This window comes from Cyprinodon variegatus, unplaced genomic scaffold, assembly GCF_000732505.1.
Source record: "Cyprinodon variegatus isolate N-32 unplaced genomic scaffold, C_variegatus-1.0 Scaffold1013, whole genome shotgun sequence".
Lineage (NCBI taxonomy): Eukaryota > Metazoa > Chordata > Actinopteri > Cyprinodontiformes > Cyprinodontidae > Cyprinodon > Cyprinodon variegatus.
In genome coordinates this window covers 198,808-219,604 of record NW_015151466.1, presented here as the reverse complement: position 1 = coordinate 219,604, position 20,797 = coordinate 198,808, and the positions used below count along the sequence as shown (strand labels likewise).

At 36.9% G+C, this 20,797-nt stretch overlaps 1 protein-coding gene across 1 annotated transcript in view; it reads left to right on the top strand.

Annotated features, from left to right (window-relative positions):
* Nucleotides 1–20,797, top strand: part of nell1 (neural EGFL like 1) — an 85,347-nt gene that overhangs the window by 27,665 nt on the left and 36,885 nt on the right. The window contains exon 2 of the mRNA XM_015399443.1: nt 1,098–1,220. Coding sequence (XP_015254929.1) covers nt 1,098–1,220 — 123 coding nt within the window. The remainder of the gene's footprint in view (nt 1–1,097; nt 1,221–20,797) is intronic.

The following is a 20,797-nucleotide window of genomic DNA, read 5'->3' as shown; positions in this document are numbered from 1 at the left end:
GAGTGAAACACAAAGCATCAAAATCATGTCATAGAGAAGCAGCAGGAATTTCTAGGTTGTGTTCAACAGTTGTCTCTGCAATGCCTCCAAAGCCATCTCCGACACCAACAACAATGGCAGTAGCGCCAATACTCCGGATAATGTTTGGCGGTACGACTACAATGAAGTTAGAGCTATTTTGAACTTTGAGTAGGGAACAAAAAGAAGTTTGTGAATTTAGTTCACTAGTTCTTCAAAAATAATTAATTCAAAAAGTTATTAGTGTGTTTTAGCTTTCTTCTTATATCTTCGTTGCTTTGCAGTATTATTACCCTTCTTACCCTACTACACTACTATTCATACGGTAAGTCCCCAATGACAATAAAGTTTAATTCTATTCTATTATATTGTATTCTATATGGACAGTTTAAAAAAGTAAAAAATTTCTACTGGTCCGGAATGTACTGATTTATGAGCATATAAACATAATTCGGTAAATTGCGGTAAATTTACCTCAATCAGGTTTTCTTAGCTTTTTTATTTTCTTAACTTTTTATTTCAAGTGGCATTAAAAAGTCTTTAAAAAAGTCTTGAATTTACCTTTCCTTACAGAAGTTAAAAAAAAGGCTAAAAGCAAAAAAACAAATAAATATTTTTTTTATTATATAAAACATGTATGTAAAAATGTATTGTTGCACAAGTTTAAAGGGGTTGGCAACAAAAGTGCAAAACTCATTAAATAGAGATACTTTGAGCAAAGCCTTGTCATGTCCTGGTCTAAAATAAATTAACCTAATTATCTCCTACTAAGCAGTTTGTCTGCACACCTGGCATTCATCAGCTGCTGTTTTTCATGAATCTACTGTTAATTGATGTTATTTAAAGATCTCTCACTCACCATCATGGATCAGTACACATTTCTATTCCACTGTGAGCATGGCAAGAATTAAAGTTGATTAATTAGAGTTGTTCAAAAACTGGGCTATAAACACAATTCAACCTCATTCTCTCTGAGCAGATTTTGTATTACACCTTGAAAAATGAAATGTACTTTTTAACACAGATTCAAATATCACCAGCCATCATGATGGTACAGTTGCTCCTCTCCTCTCCCACAGAGCATGATGAGTGTGCCAGTGGCCAAAGCTTGTGTGATGAGAACGCCATCTGCACCAACACCATCATAGGACACCTGTGTACCTGCAAGCCAGGCTATGTTGGGAATGGTACCATCTGCAGAGGTAAGATCATGCCCTGGAACATCCCTCTGGACACAAAGAAAGATCCTAAATCCTTCCTCACATCTGTTTTTAGCTCATTGTGTGTTTGATGCTGGCATGGTTCTCCTATATCCCACAACCAGGCAGCAGCTGCAGTAGAGATGATGAAAATTGATTATTGACCACTTTCAGCCTGTTTCCAGATACCCTTTTCCCATATAGTTCTCCTTATTGACATTTTACTCAAACACCTTGCCAGGTTCACTGGTTAGAATTCAGAACCTGTTTTCTTTTGTAAGTTTTGTGCTTTTATCCAAATTGAGACATTTAATTTACACCACTGTTTTGTTTTCTTGTCACTAGAATATTTAATATGCGCCTTATGTTTATGTGTGCTGCAGTGATGTACTTTTCAAAACCACTTAATTATATTTGTGTGCACCAAGTACACAGTTTATTTTTATATTTTTTTTTTTCGGCACAAATAAGCAAGAGACTCCTTTCTGGAACGATAGATTTATACATTTTTAAATTGTGTTTACAAGCTGCTCACAAAATTGCCTAGACATACATTTACATTGCATTTTCAAAAAAAAGGACAGGCTTAGCTATTGGTCCAAACCATCTGCTTCCAGGATCATTTCAACACAGAACATATATTTTATAGTGAACAATTTATGCCTTGTAGCTAATAGCCACAAGGCATAAATAGCCTATGGTCGCAGGAAATGGGGGTGCTGCATCATCCCCTAGTGGTGAGAAAGAGAAAATTTATTAAAAATACTTTGCACAATTTAGAAATTTCTTATGAACATTTTGGGAAATTATTTTGACTTTTTTTACTCTTTTATGTATTCTTATTTTGATTTAATTATTTTGAGGCCTAATCAACACAAGCTCAAGACGTTACGTTGTCATGGCAACGTCAAGCAAGCTAGAAGTCACTGAGTTAAGAGGAATCCCGCTCACGGCAGCAGACTTGTAAATTAACATTAGTGTCTGATGAGAGACTTTATCTCCATGACCCCAGAGCGCACCTCCACATGTAACTAGGCAGCGCACCCTGCCTGTAGCTCAAAGTAAGAGTATGGTGCCGCCATGCACTTCCATATCTATCTGTGCAGTTTAACGTAAAAAATTTATTTTTGAGTGTTATTTTGTTCTTGGGTTTTTGTGTAATGGATGTTTAGAACTGTTCAATAACATTTAAATAGTATAATACTATAATTATTTCCTTGTGGTTTGCTTTAAAGGATTTTGGATATGAACAGAGTGACTCAGGTTCATGCCAGCTGACCAAATCTATGTTGTTATGGTTTAATTGTAAAGTTTAATAGCGCATATACAGTATTCACCTAAAAACTAATAATGTTTGTGTGTTACAGACCCTGGTTGTGTGCACGGAAGTGTATATGACAACAAAGTAGTGAATATCAATCTATTTACTCATTTATTTATTTTTATTGTATTATAAATAGTTCTAAAGGGAAGGATCACCCTACGTATGTATGCAAAAAGCAAACTGTTGCAACACCATGAGATGTGCATTAAAAAGAGTTATCTTGCTTTTTATTTAAATAAATATTGTATTATATAACATAGCATTCATTATATAAATATAACAAATGCTAGCAAATAATTCAGAATAGTTTTTTTGCTGTTTTTTTTTTTCAGTCAAAATAGATTCTTTGAAAGAGAAAAGGAAACATATTTTTATGACTTATTATAGCCTATTAACATTTAAATGGCCAGGATTACAGCATATGATCCTACACTGAATTTGGGTGGATACAAGCGTATGCATGCATATTTGTGAAAGCACAAACCAAAAAAGCAGTTCAATTTATTTTACACACACAATACGAAAGTCACCTGCTTTAAAAAGCAACTTTGCTAAGAACTTTGCACGTCTTAAATACATGCAAAGCTTTGGAGGATCAGGCCCATAATGTTAGCAAGGTTAGAAATGCTGACAGAAATACTGTTGAAAATTTACATTGCAGGGGACACATACTGATTTTTTTATATTAGATATTTTTCATATTTATTCATATATAACAAGCACTTTGCAAAAGATTTTAAAAAGCAATAGCTTGTGGTAAGATTACAGAGAAAATAATTTTCACCTGCTAATATTTCTGCAGGGGATATTAGAATATTTTTTTTTTTCATCTTATCCAATTTTCCTACAGGTATATTTGCCAAGCATGGTTTAAAAGCTCACACTGCAATTTTATGTGAAGTCATAAGAAAGGTTCATTCACATTTTCAGGTGTGGAATGTAGTTCCTATAACTGTTCCTATAAAATTGTGAATCACGTGGGCTGAAAATCTTTCTCTATATCAGATTAACTATTTCCTAGTCTCTATAATATTTGTTTATGGCTGCTAAGATCAAGTATTAGAAATTGTAGTTTAAAATGTTAAGCTGCAATAAAAGGGCAAGGAAAAAACACATCATATAATATCAACAGTCTACATATTTGTATTGTTTTTGTATTTTAAATGTATTGTTTTTATATTTCTAATGTAAAGATAAAGACATCCTACAAGTTTGCATGAATTTCTTACGGAAAAGTTTCATGACTCATGCATATGCATATAATCTGCAGCTTTCCAAGTCATAAGGGTATCATTAAGCCTAATGAGGCTTTGGGTTTCAGAACGGCTTAAGCATGATCACATTAGGCCTCATTACATATATGTAAATTAACATAAATTGTCATTTGTCTCAACGTCTTACGACATATTTTGTGGATACAACTTATCCATATACAAACATACAACAGTGGCTAAAGACACTTCCTCAGTCTAAAAAAAGTATTCTGTGCTCATCCCATCTTTGCACCAAAATATTCATTTAGACAGACAAGCTAAAATAGAATGTAGCATATTTGTGCACAAAAAGACACACTAATACCACTATTATACTCCAAATCAAATCTGTTGTTTACTTAGTTTCTTCAGATTCATTTCCTCTTTAACAACCGTATCCCAATCCCAAAGATCACAATAGACCATGAATTTTCTAACACTCAAACATTAACAGGCCTTTATTCTTGATGACCAATTAAACCACTCAGGCCAACATCCTTTTAACTGCTACTTTAAAGAATTGCAGATTAAAAACAATGACGTAAGTGTGTGCTACTTATTCCAAAACTTACTGAGGTCAGACATAAAATGTCCTGTCAGTTAAGTGGTATGCTTAAACTTGTAATATGCTGCAGCAAGTGTACATTTTTGATTTTTGTGTGAAGGCAAGGACAACCAGAGACAGATTAAAAGTACAAACACGGAGGCATCATATTATCAGAGGAAGGGAAGTATGTGTGGCCCGCTCTAATCAAATGCAAAACAGATATTAGAATGGAAAGCAGGTAGAAAGCAGGTCTAGAAAGAGATCAATGTCATTTTTAAGTGTCTTCACTGCAGGGAAGTTTCTGTGTTTACTTCGTATTCATGCAAAATAAATACAAATGCAATGCAGACTTATCTATGCAAAAATGGAAAAACAAAACCTGACAATCAAAATCTTGGACTTAAAGTCTTTATCCATGTTAGAACTGTTTGAGGAGAAAGAGACCTCAAAGATATAAAGTATTAACAGAACTCATCAATGGTGAAATGAATCTTCTTATATTGAATATAAAACATTAGTCTTGCAATAAACCTTACTTAAAATAACTAAGATGCAGTGGTTAAAAAGGGGGAAGCCACCTACAGACAATGAAGATCTATTTATTGGACTGGATTACTGATTGGAATGCATTACCTCTCCTCACACTGTGAAATTTATGTTTATATTGAGTGAATGCACTTCGTCGGAGCTGTGAAGATGAACATCTCTTGAGACTAATTAAGTTATTTAAGTGCCTTGCTGCAAGATAAGTCAAATGGTTTGCCGGCTCATAGTTGCACACATACACATTCCACCATTTCTTTCCTCTTCATAAACTAAACACATTACAAACAGTTTATAAATATATTCAATGATGTGGATTTTCAATAAGGTAATAGAGTTTTATCTGTCGCTTCATCGAGACTATTTGCTTTATGCAGACAGTTTGAAATTAGTTTATGTCACAGAGAAAGTAGTTAAGCAATGCACTATACTTGGGTTTGTTGGTGCATTAAAAACCTATATAAAAATGTAAATTCTCTGTACTTGAATGCTTTATCTAGACAAAAAATGCAAATCATGAGTGTGACATCAGCTACAGTGGATGGGTCCTTCCACTACTAATAAATAAACCTAAATTACCAAAAAATATAACATATTTGTTGTATTATATGCATAATGTTTATTAAATGCTTATCTTAAAGGCATAATTAAGTGATATGTAGGAACAACTAGTAGCTAAAGTCTTTGAATAGTTGATGGCAGATTTGCACGAACTAGGGAAAAGCATGGATAATTCACTCAATAAGCAGTGTTTGCTTTTCTTATTAAGACCCTTTAACCATTCTTTTAAATGTGGATTAGATATAAATTTATAACAGCAAAAAAAAGCTGTCAATTTTGGCATCAGCTGTACAGATAATGAACCCATATACAGCAATTGCTTTCGACAGTGACACTCCTACTCATTGATGACATTTGTCAGAGGCAGATTGGAGAATACTTAGAATGCCATTAAATCTTACTGCATCCTGCCTACTGGGTGCTGACCAATTAGTATTATGTGAGAGGAGTTGGGGTATTCTGTCTGGATTTCTCCCTCCCCCTGAGATCTCATTACTTTGTGATGGCAAAAGGGTTGGCCAATCGACTAGCGTCTTCCATCTCATTCCCCCCATACATCATCACTGCCCGCTCTGGGGTAAGAAATTAGTCTGTGTGTGTGTGAGAATGCTACTTCTCAGCTTGTCACTGCTAATGTTTGTGAGGTTTAGCTGTTCTTAAAAAAATAGACCAACACAAAGAAGGTTAAATCTGTTTTGAGGCTCACTAAGATGATGTTAATTTGTTATCACATAAATGTGTGCGTCCACCTAGGATTATCTACATTTATTAAATTAATGAACACATAAATTTATATTTTATCACAGAATTAATTTCCAATGATTGAGCTTGACCTCTTATTCTTTGCTGATGGTTTAAATGTATTAAGTTGTAGCTTTTGAAAATGATTCAAAATTTCAGGTACTATAGCGTTCTAGAGGACATCTCCAAATTTTTGCCCTGTCTCAAACCTCACAGGTAGATAGGTGATAAATAACAGCAATCTTATGATGAACAACTTTTCTGAATACCTGTATATTTATTTCACACATTACGACTGTACCCTAAAAGCTGTCAAAAAAAGAGCTTTAGGTTATGCCTTTTTTCTTAGTGTTATTTAGAAAATCATTGGTGTTCTTAAATTGTACCTAATTTTTGCAGTATCTTTATATGTGGTTTTGTCAATTCTCAGGCTCTAAGAAATAAGAATTTTAGGTTTTAAAAAATAAGGCAACTGAACTTCTGCTTTTGTTTCCTAAATATGTTTTAACTCTCATCCAAAAGGCTTCTCAGGTTGGGTATGCATTGTAAGAGTTTCTGCCCTTTTTCGGACCGATTCTCAAGTCGTGCAACCGTTTCTTTTGGATCGAGCCAAGTTTCAGCCTCATTGTGCGTCCTGCATCGTGCAGTATACAGGAGGTAACGAAGGGTGATTAGCCACTCATGACCCACTGCCGATCAGGAATCGGCCCCTGTGAGGTCTCCGTGAGCAAATCCTGCTGTTGAGGCAGAGCTTAGAGCGTCTAAGAGCTGATTTACCTGTACCATGCGCATATGCAAACAAAGGAATTCTTCTGACTAGGGCCATCTCTCGCCACTGAGTCTGACATGTGGTTTTTAGAAACACCATACAAAGTGAGCAGTTAGATCATATCAAGGCATCAGACCGTACAGTTTAGGCAAATAAAATTGTGTGCTATGAACTTTTAAACCCTGCAGTTTTGTCGTACAGTTTGAGCTGTAGCTGAGTACAGTGATTGAAAATATTGCACGGTGTATCCCCGGCTTAGAATTGTTGCATGGTTTTGAGAACAAAAATAAAATGCCTATGCTCCCATAGGAGCTTGCCTTAGGTGACCATTTATCAATCAAAACAGTTTGTATATCCCTTACATAAATGTGTATTTTGTAGTGTGTGTTTACCAGTCAATTGTGGAAGAAAACAGCTGTTGCTGGGAGGCCCACTTGCTGGATAAAGGGTATTCCTTGCACAATACCACAAGTTCCTGAATTCATTTTTTTTACTACAGACAAATGTCTTTTATCTATGAAAATGTACTGTATTTATATGGCTCTTTTTCAATTCAGAGAACTTGACCAATGCACTTTGCACTACATTCAGTCATTCACCCATTCAAGCACACACTAACACACTGATGGTGACAAGCTACATTGTAGAGTAGACATGCTTCATGAACAGGCTGTATTCACAGCACTGCTCTGGTGATGCTGTAACACTATTTACTGCCTGACTGTTAACTCCAAGACTACCGCATAATGTAAGGTTGAAACTTTGATTTCAGAAGTGGGGAGGACGCAAGTATTTTTAAATATAATTATTTTAGTTCAGTGTGTTTCTGGAAGATCTGTTTTTTTCCTCCACTTTCTCTGTGTGTTTACCTCCACTTTCTTTTGCATCTCTGCTATCCCTTTCCTGACAAAATATATGGTTGCATGACATGAACAAATATACAATTTGGGGTGAAACAATCCATCTAGATCAAAAACCCAGTTATTATGACATTGGATATTTTTGTTACATTGTTTTCCTTTGTTGATGTTAATAATTACATTTAACAATAATGATTTTGATTTATCAGCACTTTTAATAAAACCAATATACTTTACAAGGTTTTTGAAAACTTTATATGCGGAGAAGGATCTTGAAGTGGATCTGCTGCTCTATGGAGCCAGTAAAGGTGTTTTAGGAGATCCAGGCTGAGAGTCTAATAATCAAACACACAGACACACGCATGCACATGACACCAATTCAAAGGTTTGTGTAAATGAATACATCTGATATTAAAAGCCTCCTAGATCATGTGACCCAAGAAAAGAAAAAAAGGCCTAATTTACAGAGGCAGACTCCCTGACCAACTGTTATCTTTTGCAGACCCACGTTTTCCTACAAGACCATGTCTCCTGCACAGTTTGTTATCGCAAAAATCCAAAATGTACCAGAAAACAGAGATAAAGAGATAAAGGCTTGCTACCCTGCAGTTCTAATTACAGCAGGACTTCAGCAGCGCTATGACCATCTAATCACAGACCCGATTCAGTGGCACATTTGATGTTTGTAAAGTGAGCTTTTTTGGGAGTGACAGCATTGACAGCCAATCACACATGAAAAGACAGGGGCCAATCAGAAGCCTTTGGGTCGTCTAAACTCAAGGAAATGGGCTTAACCTTGAGTTGTGGTTTTCCGCTTATGGATAGATAGATAGATAGATATAGATATATAAAGAAAAGAAATTGACATGCACCTTTAAGAATCATTTTGCTGCTATTCATATTAATGCCCTTTTGGAGCTCTTGGTTAGCCTGTCCTCTCTAATGGGATAATGAAAGTTTAAAGAATACATTTTTAATCTTCATGATATTATCAAAATAATATCCTATCACACTTAGCAGGTTGTAAAGTTAAAAGTGCTGTCATGGTGTTGCTTGAGGCCAGCAGCATGATGATTTTCTCAAAGTAGACAAAAACTTTGCTGGTTGTGTATTTGTGGTTTGACACTTTTGAGTCAGCAAGAAACCATTGATCCACTGGTCATGGGGATCAATTTGAAGGCACTAACAAACAGTCTGTTTTGTTGTGTTTATGTGCAGAACATCCTCAGCCTGTTTCTCTTAGTTCAAAGACACCAGAGATTGTACAACTTGAAATGAAACAATTCAATTAAGAAAATATACAGAATCTCTCAATGATTTAAAACAAAATTACATATTAAACAAAACTTCTGCTTAATAATAATTTTGCAAAAGTGGGAGATTTGTTACAGGATGAGACTGCCGTTATTTCAGTAACTTGACCCCTTCTTTGTTCTTTTGTTCTGGTCCACGCCTTATAAAATCTTGTGCTCCCAGTTTGATTCTCATTTATTGGAGACCAGCAGATTATTACCAGAGTGAAGCTATCAGACTTCTCCTGATGGGCTCCTGTAATGCAATTGAAATGTGTCTACAGTCTGACTCTCAGCAGGGTGATCTTTTCGTCGCTTATTTTTTTCTTTCTTGTGTCTGTGATGTGGAAGGAGCTCTGTGGCTCTAGACACATTCCCTATAATGCACCAGAGAACTGTGGTCAACCTACTGTACTTTTGTGATCTCTCATTGAATGTTAATTAAACCTCATGTGGATTTTATTGATGAAGAATATTTAAGGCTAGTATGCTTTTTGAAGATTCTGCCCTTTTTGTTATGTTTAATTACACTGCTCCAGATATTATGCAAATGAAAATTAGGTGGATGGGACTGGTTTGATGGGGTCATTCTGTCATGATGGGTCTCTGTGATTAAACCCACATGCAGAACACCACACGAAGCAGGGTAAAAGTTTAACAGTTTATTAAAGATGCAAACACAGAGTAATTAAGCACTTGTTCTGGTACTGGTCCGGGACTTTGTTTAACAGAGCAATCTGCAGAGAGGGATAGATTGGTTAGCCAGGTGGCAACGATGACTTGGCAGAGTTTAGATCTTGGTTTGTACCTGATGAGGTTCAGACTGTTCAGTGGAGAGGGGGAACCGGTTGGGTCCAGAGGCTGTGGTTCCAGCAGAGAGTTCAGCAGCGACAGAGCTTAGCTTCAGGCTAGCGAGGTTCAGACCTTGAGTTGTTCTCCTAGTTCTCTCCTGAGAACTAGCTGGGAGATTCAGACTGAGGATCTTCAGGTTTGGCTTCTTTGGGCAGGTAGGCAGGTTTCCAAACATGAGCTCCTCCAGAGCTACTGAGTTCAGTCGGGTTTTCCAAAACTGGTCAACACTCCGGCGCTGAAGACAGGTCTGGTCGCTGCTTAAGTAGGAGGTCTCCTGATGGGCTGATGATCCTCAGGTGTGCGGGAGGCTCCAGCTCAGGAGACCCATAGCGCTCTCTGCCGGAGACAGGTGGCAGATCTCCAGATCCCAACACATACTACTCATTCTTAAACCAGCTTTAACTTTAAAACAAGTTTGGTACATGTTTACTACAGAACTGGACTGAACTTATACAGTAGCTGCATGTTTACTACAGAACTGGACTGAACTCATAGCTGCCTGAAAATTGCCAGTTCTATACTTTGCATTTTTGGCTGTGTTAACGTGAATTGATGATATACTGACATCAATGATCATTAAATATAGATATGTATATATATATATATATTAATATATATATATATATATATTTGAAGAGAAGTGGTGGCCCAGCCAGCCAGGCAGCTATTTAGTTACCCAGTAGCTACACCAACAGCCGCTTCATTCTGAGTGTGCTTCAGTGTGTGCCTTGTCTGCCAAAGGGTCTTTTCTCGGTGTGAACAAAATGGAGGTATCCCAATCAGATACCCAAACTACCCTCATTGTATTATTTTTATATTGACAGAAAAAGCTACAGAATAGGCTACATCCCTGCAAGAGTGTAACTTTGTGATTAAAGTTGGTGGGAACACTCTAAAAGTGGTGGCTGATGGACCTACAATTATGTGACATGAACACTTAAATTAGGTATTAGGTTTTTGTATTTTCCAAAAATGTTTATATATATTGAATGCTTTCCTATTGTTGAGAATGTAAGAGTACCAAAATACACTGATATCAGTACTTATAGATAGTTAGACAGTTACCTATTAGCGTATATTATTTATAAAAGGTTTAAAAACTTTTATATATTAAAAAATGAAAGCTGATGCCAATGTCAACAGTGATGGATGGATGGATGGATGGATGGATGGATGGATGGATGGATGGATGGATGGAAGGAAGGAAGGAAGGAAGGAAGGAAGGAAGGAAGGAAGGAAGGAAGGAAGGTTTCCCTTTAAGCTGGATCAAAGTTTATCCCCCTTCACGAGCAGCAAAATCTAATTTAGAATTTTTTCCCACACATTGTTGGCAGATACAACAAATTGAACATTATATTTTCCACAAATATTAGATTTTCCCTCTATTGTGTCTGCTTTAATTCATGCAGGTTTCTTGACTTTTAATCTCAAAACTGTCTGTCTGTGAGTCTGTGTCTCTGACTGGCACACCTATTTCTGAATCTTACTGAATTACACAAGAAAAAAAACTAAAGATATGTTGCAGTTTAAATATAGCATAGTGTTATTTGTTTTTGTAAACGTTCTGGTAAACTTGGAGATATATTTCATTGTACGTTGCACATCCCAATAAATCTGTTTCACCTTTAAATCTGCAGCTGTTCCTACTTGCGTCTTTGTGCTCTCTTTAAAACAGATTTATGAAGCTGTCTGCTAATATAATGATGCCACAAAAACACATTTTCAAGATATCTAGAAGCCCTGTGGTCTGCTTTTGTCTGTTCAATAAGAAAACAGATATGTGCAAATGTTTCTCTCTAACTGTGGTTGACAATCCTCTGAGAAACAAGCTTTTTAAAGTACTAAAGAAAAACTAAATGTGTAAACCTTATGTTTTGTCAAATTTATTGCAGTATAATAATAACTTGTATAAAACCTACACTTCTGTTGCCATTTAAAAAAAAAAAAAAAAGCTCTGTATGGCTAACGAACACATCTTTTCAGATCATCTATACCATTTTTGACCAACCCATAAGCTTTGCAACTGGCTGCGAACCGCTGCATTGCACGTGAACTGCTATGGCTTGGTGCTAACAGAATGGCATTATCTGAAAAAAAAATATGAGATCCTGAACTTTCCAACCCAGTTCTATCTCCCATAAAATTACTGTCCATCAACACAAAAAAACACAATCAGAGATAAAGGGCTGCCTCATCAAACCCCCTCTGGGAAAAAGCTAATACAACCACTTGTTTGGTACCTGTCGTGATTTCTTGAGATGTCAAATGATTTTTCAGGAATTTTAGGTCAACCTATTTATATTTTTCCAATATCTGAGATTTCACTGCCACTTCAAAAATAGAAGACCTGCATCAAGCAGCAAGATTACTGTACTGTAGGCCTTTTAAGGGGAGCTGAGTGACTAAGAGACATTATCCTTTGGTAAGTCGCCTGGACCATGTTTTACCCTGATCTCTTTGTGTATAGATTGCATGTACGCAATGAAAGGTCTCAACCTCAAAAAGCTATTTTTAAAATAGATAATTACTGGGAATGAGAGGAATTAATAAGAAAAAGGGATAAAAATGACTGTACCTTACTCTTTTTTCTTACCACCTTTCCTCATTCTTTTGTAATTGTCCTTTGGGACAAAACTGGTCCAGAATTATGTCATTTCATTCAGAGTAAAATAAATGGGCCACAGGGGTTCAGACGGAATATGGTGTAAGATTATAGATCAGCATTGTTCCTAGTGCAAGCCTAATGATCAGCAGTCTATTGCAGAACCTTTGTTAGCAGCAGAATGAGTGAGCTAATCTTGTTAATGGTCCGTTTCATTCCCTTGGAAGGGTTTGTGTAGACAAAGGGAATTTAAATCGAGAGGATTTGAGTAGTGAGAACAGAAGCATTGACTCATGCTTTTCTCATTTTCTATCAGAGATAATCACAGAGGAACCTGGTTGCAACCAGCTAACAGATAGCCGTGAAACCTAGATTAATTTGTTCCGATTCATTCAGCAAGCAAGGGAGGGGGCAGGGGGCTGTTGCTGAGGGGAAGGGAGAATAGGATTTGTGGTGGGCAGGGGGATTCAGCCCTCAGTTCCTCTCCAAATAGCAAGCATTAGAATTCCCTGTTAATTATTCCTTCCCCTACCTTCCCTTTTTGATAGGAGTAAAATATTTCTTGGTGCTACCGCCACATAGTTTCATGCTCAAGGCGTTTTTTTTTTTTTCACTAATCTAACTGGTGGAAACCACATTTTTTGAAGCTCTGACTTATTGGGAAAATAAAGGAGAACGTCTCTCCATTAAACAAAACAAAACTAAGAAAAAAAAAAACAACTTATTTTTTTTACCATTGTACCGATTATAATTTGAGAGGATTTTTTTTGTCAGTGTCCCACTGCTAGATGCAGCCGCTGCACAGTTAAGAGAAAAAATGTCTCATCCATGCTGCTCAGATACCCAGATGAACCCTTGTAATGTAATTTTTAGAAGGCTGTCCTCATTCTGTCAAATCTGTTTTGCATTTTGCCTTCAATCAGTCTTATAATGGGGATATTTTGAAGTTATAAAACCAACGATGAGAATAATTTAGTGATATTTGATGTTTGTACTTCATGATACAAAAAGAAATTAGGAGTAAGTGCAATTACTGCAATTGCAGTGTTTGTGAATGTACGCCTTCAAACAAAGGCTTGGAAAACTGGTTAATTAGTTTAACAACCTCAACCTTATTAACATAGGTTTTACAATGATTTTGTCAGACCATGTTAATATCATACATTGACTCTAATTGTAAATAATGCAGTTATGAGAAGCATAACAAAATCGGCTATTTAAGTAGTTCTCAATTTTGTAGGCTAAATTCCTCCAGCTTTTTTCCTGTCTACCTGTAAATTAATGCTCCATCCAGACAAAGCAGAGTTTAGGTACACATCTAACCACCTGGTCTGACATGGGCCCCCATCCAGACAAAGGGGGACCCAAATCAAACTAGATTTGGAGCCTACTACCACAGTGCGAAAGATTGACGGTTCAAGCCCCGGCTCCGACTTTCAGTGTCGTTGTGTCCTTGGGCAAGACACTTCACCTGCATTGTCTACCGATGGTGATCAGAGGAGCCAGTGGCGCCAGTGCAGCCTCGCGTCTGTCAGTGCGCCTCAGGGCAGCTGTGGCTACAATGTAGCTTGCCATCATCAGTGTGTGAGTGTGTGCGTGAATGGGTGAATGAATGTAGTGTAAAGCGTTTTGGTCAAGTCTACTGACTTGAAAAAAAGTGCTTTATAAGTACAGGCCATTTACATTGTTTAAGTTTGAGACAGCCTGTCTCATGCTCTATTAGAAAGCGCTCATGTTCTTTAAAAGCCATCAGAGTTTTCACTGTGACTTATCCTTAGTAAACAGTAACAATAAATAGTAAGTCGAGGCAACTTTAGACTTCACGTTTAGAAAGCCAACAGACATATATAATTTGGGTGCAAGTTATGACAAATCTTAGCATGTATCCCCTTTTCCTCAAAAGAACCAGGATTTAAAGTCCTGGAATTTGTATGGTATACCTAGATATAGGGAATCCAAGGGGATTGGCATGATTTGTGTTTCCACTGCTCTGAAAGGCTGCAGTACATTTATTCAAATCAGTCCAATGATGTATGGAAAATGTATTAAGAAAACTCTATTTCATCTCCAGTCCAGTAGGTGAAGTAATAAGAAACCTTAGCCGTCCTAAGCTTTTTATATCCTTACCTTAGGGCAGGGGTGGGCAACTCCAGTTCTTGAGAGCCTGTATCCTGCAACTTTTAGATTCATCCTTGGTTCAACACACCTAAATCAAATGGCTGAGTTACCTCCTGAGCATGCAGTTAGTTCCTCCAGGGTCCTCTCAATCATCAAATTACTTGATTCAGGTGTGACGAACCAAAGGCACATCTAAAAGTTGCAGGATACCAGCCCTCAGGAACTGGAATTGCCCACACCTGAATTAAGGTAACCTTCATCACTAATCAACTGTGACACAATGAAGCACACAGCTGTAAAACCAAAATAAACCAAATGTAACCACATCTGACTGAATGTACTGTATCTATGTTTTACTTCCACATATTGTTGAAAGCCTGCTGGAGTTTTAAAATGATATACCTGGAATTTGGTGCTTCCTACAATTATGGCAAGTCATGGCTACCCGGTCAGCTGTCAGCTGACTAGGTGAGGTGGCTGTAAACGCTATTACGACGGAGATCTGCAAAAGTGTACGATACATTTGCGTTTAAGCAATAACTCATAAACTAAGAGTTATTTTGCAGAGTTTTATACTGATGCATTTTCACCACAAAACGATTTAAGATTAAAGCCCTTCTGTCTACTGCTTTGGTACATACCAGAGGCCCACTTTATTTTATTTCGTTGGTTTGGTTTGCTTTCACATGGGTTGTTTTGCAGGTCAACTGTAACTTGAAACAATGTCTGTTTGGCTTTTATTGTGATGATTTTTGCAGCCATGGAACAAAGATGACCATGGGAGGAAAAGGCACAGAGCCATTACTATAGGATTCCTTCACAGAGGTCCTCTGTTCTGCATATTTGTGCTCTTACTATAGTTTCAAAATCATTGAGTGTCAAGAGTAGCTCACCCAAAGCAGGTTTTAGAGATTGTTGTTTTATTGTACTGCAACTACATCAGAAAATGCCTCTTGAACCCTGAAAGAGCACTTTGACAGCTGGATGCCTAAGCAACAGATGGCAGATTAGGTATACTTTTAGTGCATTGTTTGCTGCTACTATGGCTTGTTAAGTCCAAGCACGCATTGGCTTTTTTGCTGTTAGAACTGGGTGGACCTTAATACAGGGCAAAGTAGCTCATGTACAGTTTGTATTGTTCCGTCCCTTTCAAAATAACTTTGCAAAGAGCCATTAATATCTAACCCCCTGCATTGAAACAAAAGTGCAACCTTAAATGAAAATGTCCAAATTGTACCCAAAAGCTCAATATTTATTTTTTTTCCACCTTTTATTGTCATTAGACTGTCACAATTACAGAGCAATGAAATTCACTCTGTGCATTTCACCCATCCCCTTAGGGAGCAGTGGGCTATTATTGTAGGGCACCCGGGGAGCAATGTGGGGTAAAGGGTCTTGCTCAGGGATTCCGAGTGTCAGTCCATGGGAGTGGGGCTTGAACTCAGAACCTCTGGATTCCAAGCGCAATGCCCTAACCACTAGGCCACCACTCCCTATATCATGTGGCCTCTGTTATTTCCTAACTCTTCCTGAACTCTTTTTGACATGGTGTGTGAACTTCAAGTCACCAGAATAAGAGTGTGCTCAACAATTCTGTGTGTGTTACTTAATTAAAACGTTATAGTTACATGTTACTTCCTTCTGGCTCTACTCCACCTAACCAATTATCAAATGTTTACATTCTTGCTTTTTCAGTACTGACCCTGGCTTTTTTCAGCGTGGGAGGGCAAATAACTAGATAAAGCTGACATCCCGCCTGCGTAAAAAAACACGGCAAACAGATTGACTGGTTAGTGTTTGGTTAGTGCAAATTTGTGCAGTGAAAATTATTGTTTGTGCAACTTTTGTTTAAGAATTTTTTTTTCTGTTTTTCTTTGCATTGTTTCTTGGACTTTCTTCATTATTTATACGCTTTTTTTGGTTCTATCTGGCTTAGCAAGTAGGCTACTTTTTTTTGCAACAATGCGCGGTACCGTACATATTTTGTTATGGTAAATATACACAAGTGGCTATTAAGACAAATGCAAATAATATTCCACAAGAATGTGTTAATCTTTCAGAAAAACCTTCAGAAAAAAATGAGTGACTGGTGTACACGTGGAAAAAAGGACAAATAACGTGACTGTGCACCTTAAAGATTAATTTCGCTATTATTTATATTTATGCCCTTTTTGAGCTTTTGGTAAGCCTGTCCTCTCTATTTGGATAATGAAAAATGACAGAATAAATTTTTTATCTTTATAATATTATGAAAATAGTATCCTATTACACGGTGCAGGTTTTAAAGTTAAAAGTGCTGTCATAGTGTTGCTTGTGGCCAGCAGCATGACAATTTTCTTTAAGTAGAAAAAGGCTTTGCTGGTTGTGTATTTCTAGTTTGACACCTTCGAGTCAGCAAGAAACCATTGATCCACTGGTCATGGGGATCAATTTGAAGGCAATAACAAACAGTCTGTTTTTTTGTGTCTATGGGCCGAATATCCTCAGCCTGTTTCTCTTAGGTTCAAAGACACCAGAGATTGCAGAAATAACATGAAACAAAACAATTTAATTAAGGAAATATACAGAATCTCTCAACATGTAAACAAAAACTACTTTTTCAGCAATGACTCTGGCTTTTATTTAGCCCAGCTCAGTAGTAAATAGGATAAGAGAAGGTTGACAAAACCAGTACCAATATTTTACACAGATACTGCAGAGACTAACTAACTACAACTTAGAGCAATGTATAAAAAATATAAAATAACAGTCAGTGATAATTAGTGTTTATGTGTAAGATGATTTTAGGTGCTTCATAAAGTAAGAGTGTTTTCTAACCAATGTTAGGGGGACAAAAAGTTTTTGCCCCTGAAAATAATGTGCAAATCACAGGAACATTTAGCCTTTCACGTCATCACACAGTTCTAGTGCACCACCACCTTCCATTTCTCCTAACAGTCAGTGTGAGTAATGAAGACATAAGATCAGTACTAACACCATGGCTGTGTCTCAATGTCCGCCATAACCCCTCAGTCACTATATAGAGCAGAGACTATAAAGTGGACTTTATAGTGAAGTCAGTCAACTGTCAGTTAGGACAGATGATTCCTACTGTTCGCTCCGAGTTGGCTACGTGACTCCAGCTCCTCGCATGGTGCCCGCGCCATCATGCATCTGTTCTTTTCCGCCCCAAAAACAAATCCCATGATAATTTGCTAGGAGAGCTCTTGCAAAGCATTCAGCTCATCTAGTGACCATGGATGCACACTATTTTTCTAGGTGGGGAATTTTGCATCCACCACTTTTATCCACTAGACATTCAGAAACTCAAAAAATGGAAGAGGGTAATGCCATTGCTCTCAATACTGGTGATAACCACAATAATAGATTAGTTTCCCATCCAAACCTGATACTTTTAATACTAACATGTCAGATAGCACTGGGAAGGGATAATACTTTCCTATTAAATGCTTAAATTCAATTTTTACAAAAACTTGATTGGTGCTCTCTTAAGTGAGATTTCTTTGTGATCATGCCAGTGTAAAACCAGCACGTAATGTTATACTCACAGATTAAGAGAGCAGCCAAAAGAACAAAAAATAAAACTCATTAATTATAATATTGAGATTTTCCCTGTAAAAAAAAAATAAAAAAATAAAAAAATTTGAAATCGTCAGTGAGGAAATTAATTATATGAGTTTCTCCTCCTGTATTCTTTATTGCCAGCTGTTGCTCTTCTGCCCTCCTATAGCATGAGACCAGACACACGCAGCCAAAAAGGCTGCATCTCCAATCCAGGCTTAGTTTAATGCAGATTTCATTGTTGTCACTTCAATCACCATGACTCTTTCTTCTGTTATCGCCTGTCTGGTTCCCACTGCTCATCCATCCTCCGCCTTTTTTCCAGCCCATCTGTCGGAATGACAGGGTTTCCACTCAGTCATTTTGAAGACTTTTTTTTGGAAGGCACACTACTCAGCATTTTATTTCTCTTGAACGCGTCGATTAGTTGACGTGGAGACAGAGCCATTGTTTTACTTTATTGTATCATTATTGTGGGATTTTTTTTATCACAATTTTTGAAGAGCTAATTAGAACGGGAATGAATTGGTACTGAAAGGAGTAAGCTTGTGGAAAATACTGACTATAATTTGTTCTTTTAGTGAAGGGACCTGCTTTAACCCCTCTCATTGAGTCAACATGCATTAATAATGGTACGTGCGTAGTTTAATATGTTTGTTGAAAATGAGATCGCCAGACAAAGACCATATTTTTTACCTTGTCTGAATTTAACAGTAAGTCAGATCAGTCTCGGTCTAATTGCAGTAATTTTCTTCATTTTCCTATCAATGGTTACACCACAATTAGTATTTTTGTGGGCAGAACTAGGTTTTTCACCTTTACAAAGTGGAATGGGTGGGGCTTTAGCTAATGACTTATTTGATGCATTTGATGAACATTTTAATCCACTGTCATCAGAGGTTGGAGGATATAAACAGGGCTCATTTTTAAAAGCTGGTCAATAATTCCACATCCCTTCCAACCAAAGAATAGTAAAACAGGTAAAGCTTTACTTCAACAAGGTTATGTAAAGGAATGTAATCACATTAGATTCACATATTCCCCTGAAATAAAGTTATTTTAAAAAAGCAGTGGTGGCTGATACAAGAAAAACTTGAAAGCATCACAACTTTCCAATAATCTTTTATGTGGATGGTTGCAGCCATTGAATAACTTGATTACTTTTGCTTTGAAAGTGCATAAGTAGTGGAATTTTTGCTTGTGGTAGCAACTGTAAACAAGTAAAATAAGAAGAAAGAAATATCTTCATATAATCAAATCTTTCTGTCCATGATGCATATCCTGTCTACAGATTTCAGCAATCTGTGTTTTAGTCAGTTCCGCCACTAAATTACGCCTCTCAGCAGTAAACTTCTTATCCGGGAGCTGGGCTGCTGCAGAGCTTGTAGAAAACAGTGGTGTCAATTGCCTACCTCTGAGTTTGTCGGTAATGGATTTAGACTGAGGGAGTCGCTTATCCTGCACCACCCTCAGCTATGAAAGCTCCTCACACCGAGCTGCCAAGGACGTCCCTGTTTTCCCCCAGGCTGCTCTGATGGGTTCATGCCCCTGTGACTTTCCCAGAGATAAGAATGGATAAAATTATTCAGACCTGGTGTGAACAGCTCATTATCGTTTGACACACATGGATTCTACTGAAAAGCAGACAGAGAAAAGCTCAAATTTTATTTGTTGGCTTGCTCTTTAATTGTTTGTTGTTGTTTTTTTTTTTTTATCAAATAAGGATTTTTTTTTTTTACTATAGCAGGAAAATGATTTCTTTCCTGTTCTGTGTAAATTTTTTTAGCTTTCTTTTAAACTGAGCTGAAAATGGACACTGCATTGTAATGTCTAAGCACTTTTTATTTCAGGAATTTTTTAAAACAATGAGTTTGTTTCTAACTAAATTTTGAAAAAGCTAAATTTGAATAGGCTGCGTGGTTGTACTTTATCAGTAAAACTTGGCTAACATGTATGGTATGATTGCTATTCACTCCATAATGTACAGCCCTAACACTGCAGAGAGAAAGCTGATTTTGAGACCAAACTCAAACTACTTTAAATGATTGTGTGCCAGCAAGTCCATCTACTAAATACCAAAAATATAAGTTTGCAGAGCTTCTACATTTTTTCAGATTTTATGTTTTTTGTGAAATCTACCACTTTAGCGTTGGTTGAACATTCAACCCTTCTTGTAGTACTCTGACAGAAGGCAATATTTTAGGATGGAAGGATAGTATTTTTTGACGTAGGCAACAAGTTTGCTTTAATCTGTAAAAGTGTCAGTAAAAAAAACATACTATAATCACAAAACAAGCTTAGATTGGAAGGCAACCGGACTTAGCTAAGTCTTTTTGAAGCATTTCTACATATTGGCTTGCACTAGAGCAATCTGTGGTTGGAGCGCTGATGTATTCACTGGAAAAACAATCTAGAAATAGGTACAAATTTCTTAAATTAATGTATTTACCCTTAATTTGAGTATGTAAATGAGATGATTTGCCAATGGAATGAGTATTTTTACTCTTAAAATAAGATATTTAGATAAAATGCACTTGAAATAAAACAATGCAATTGT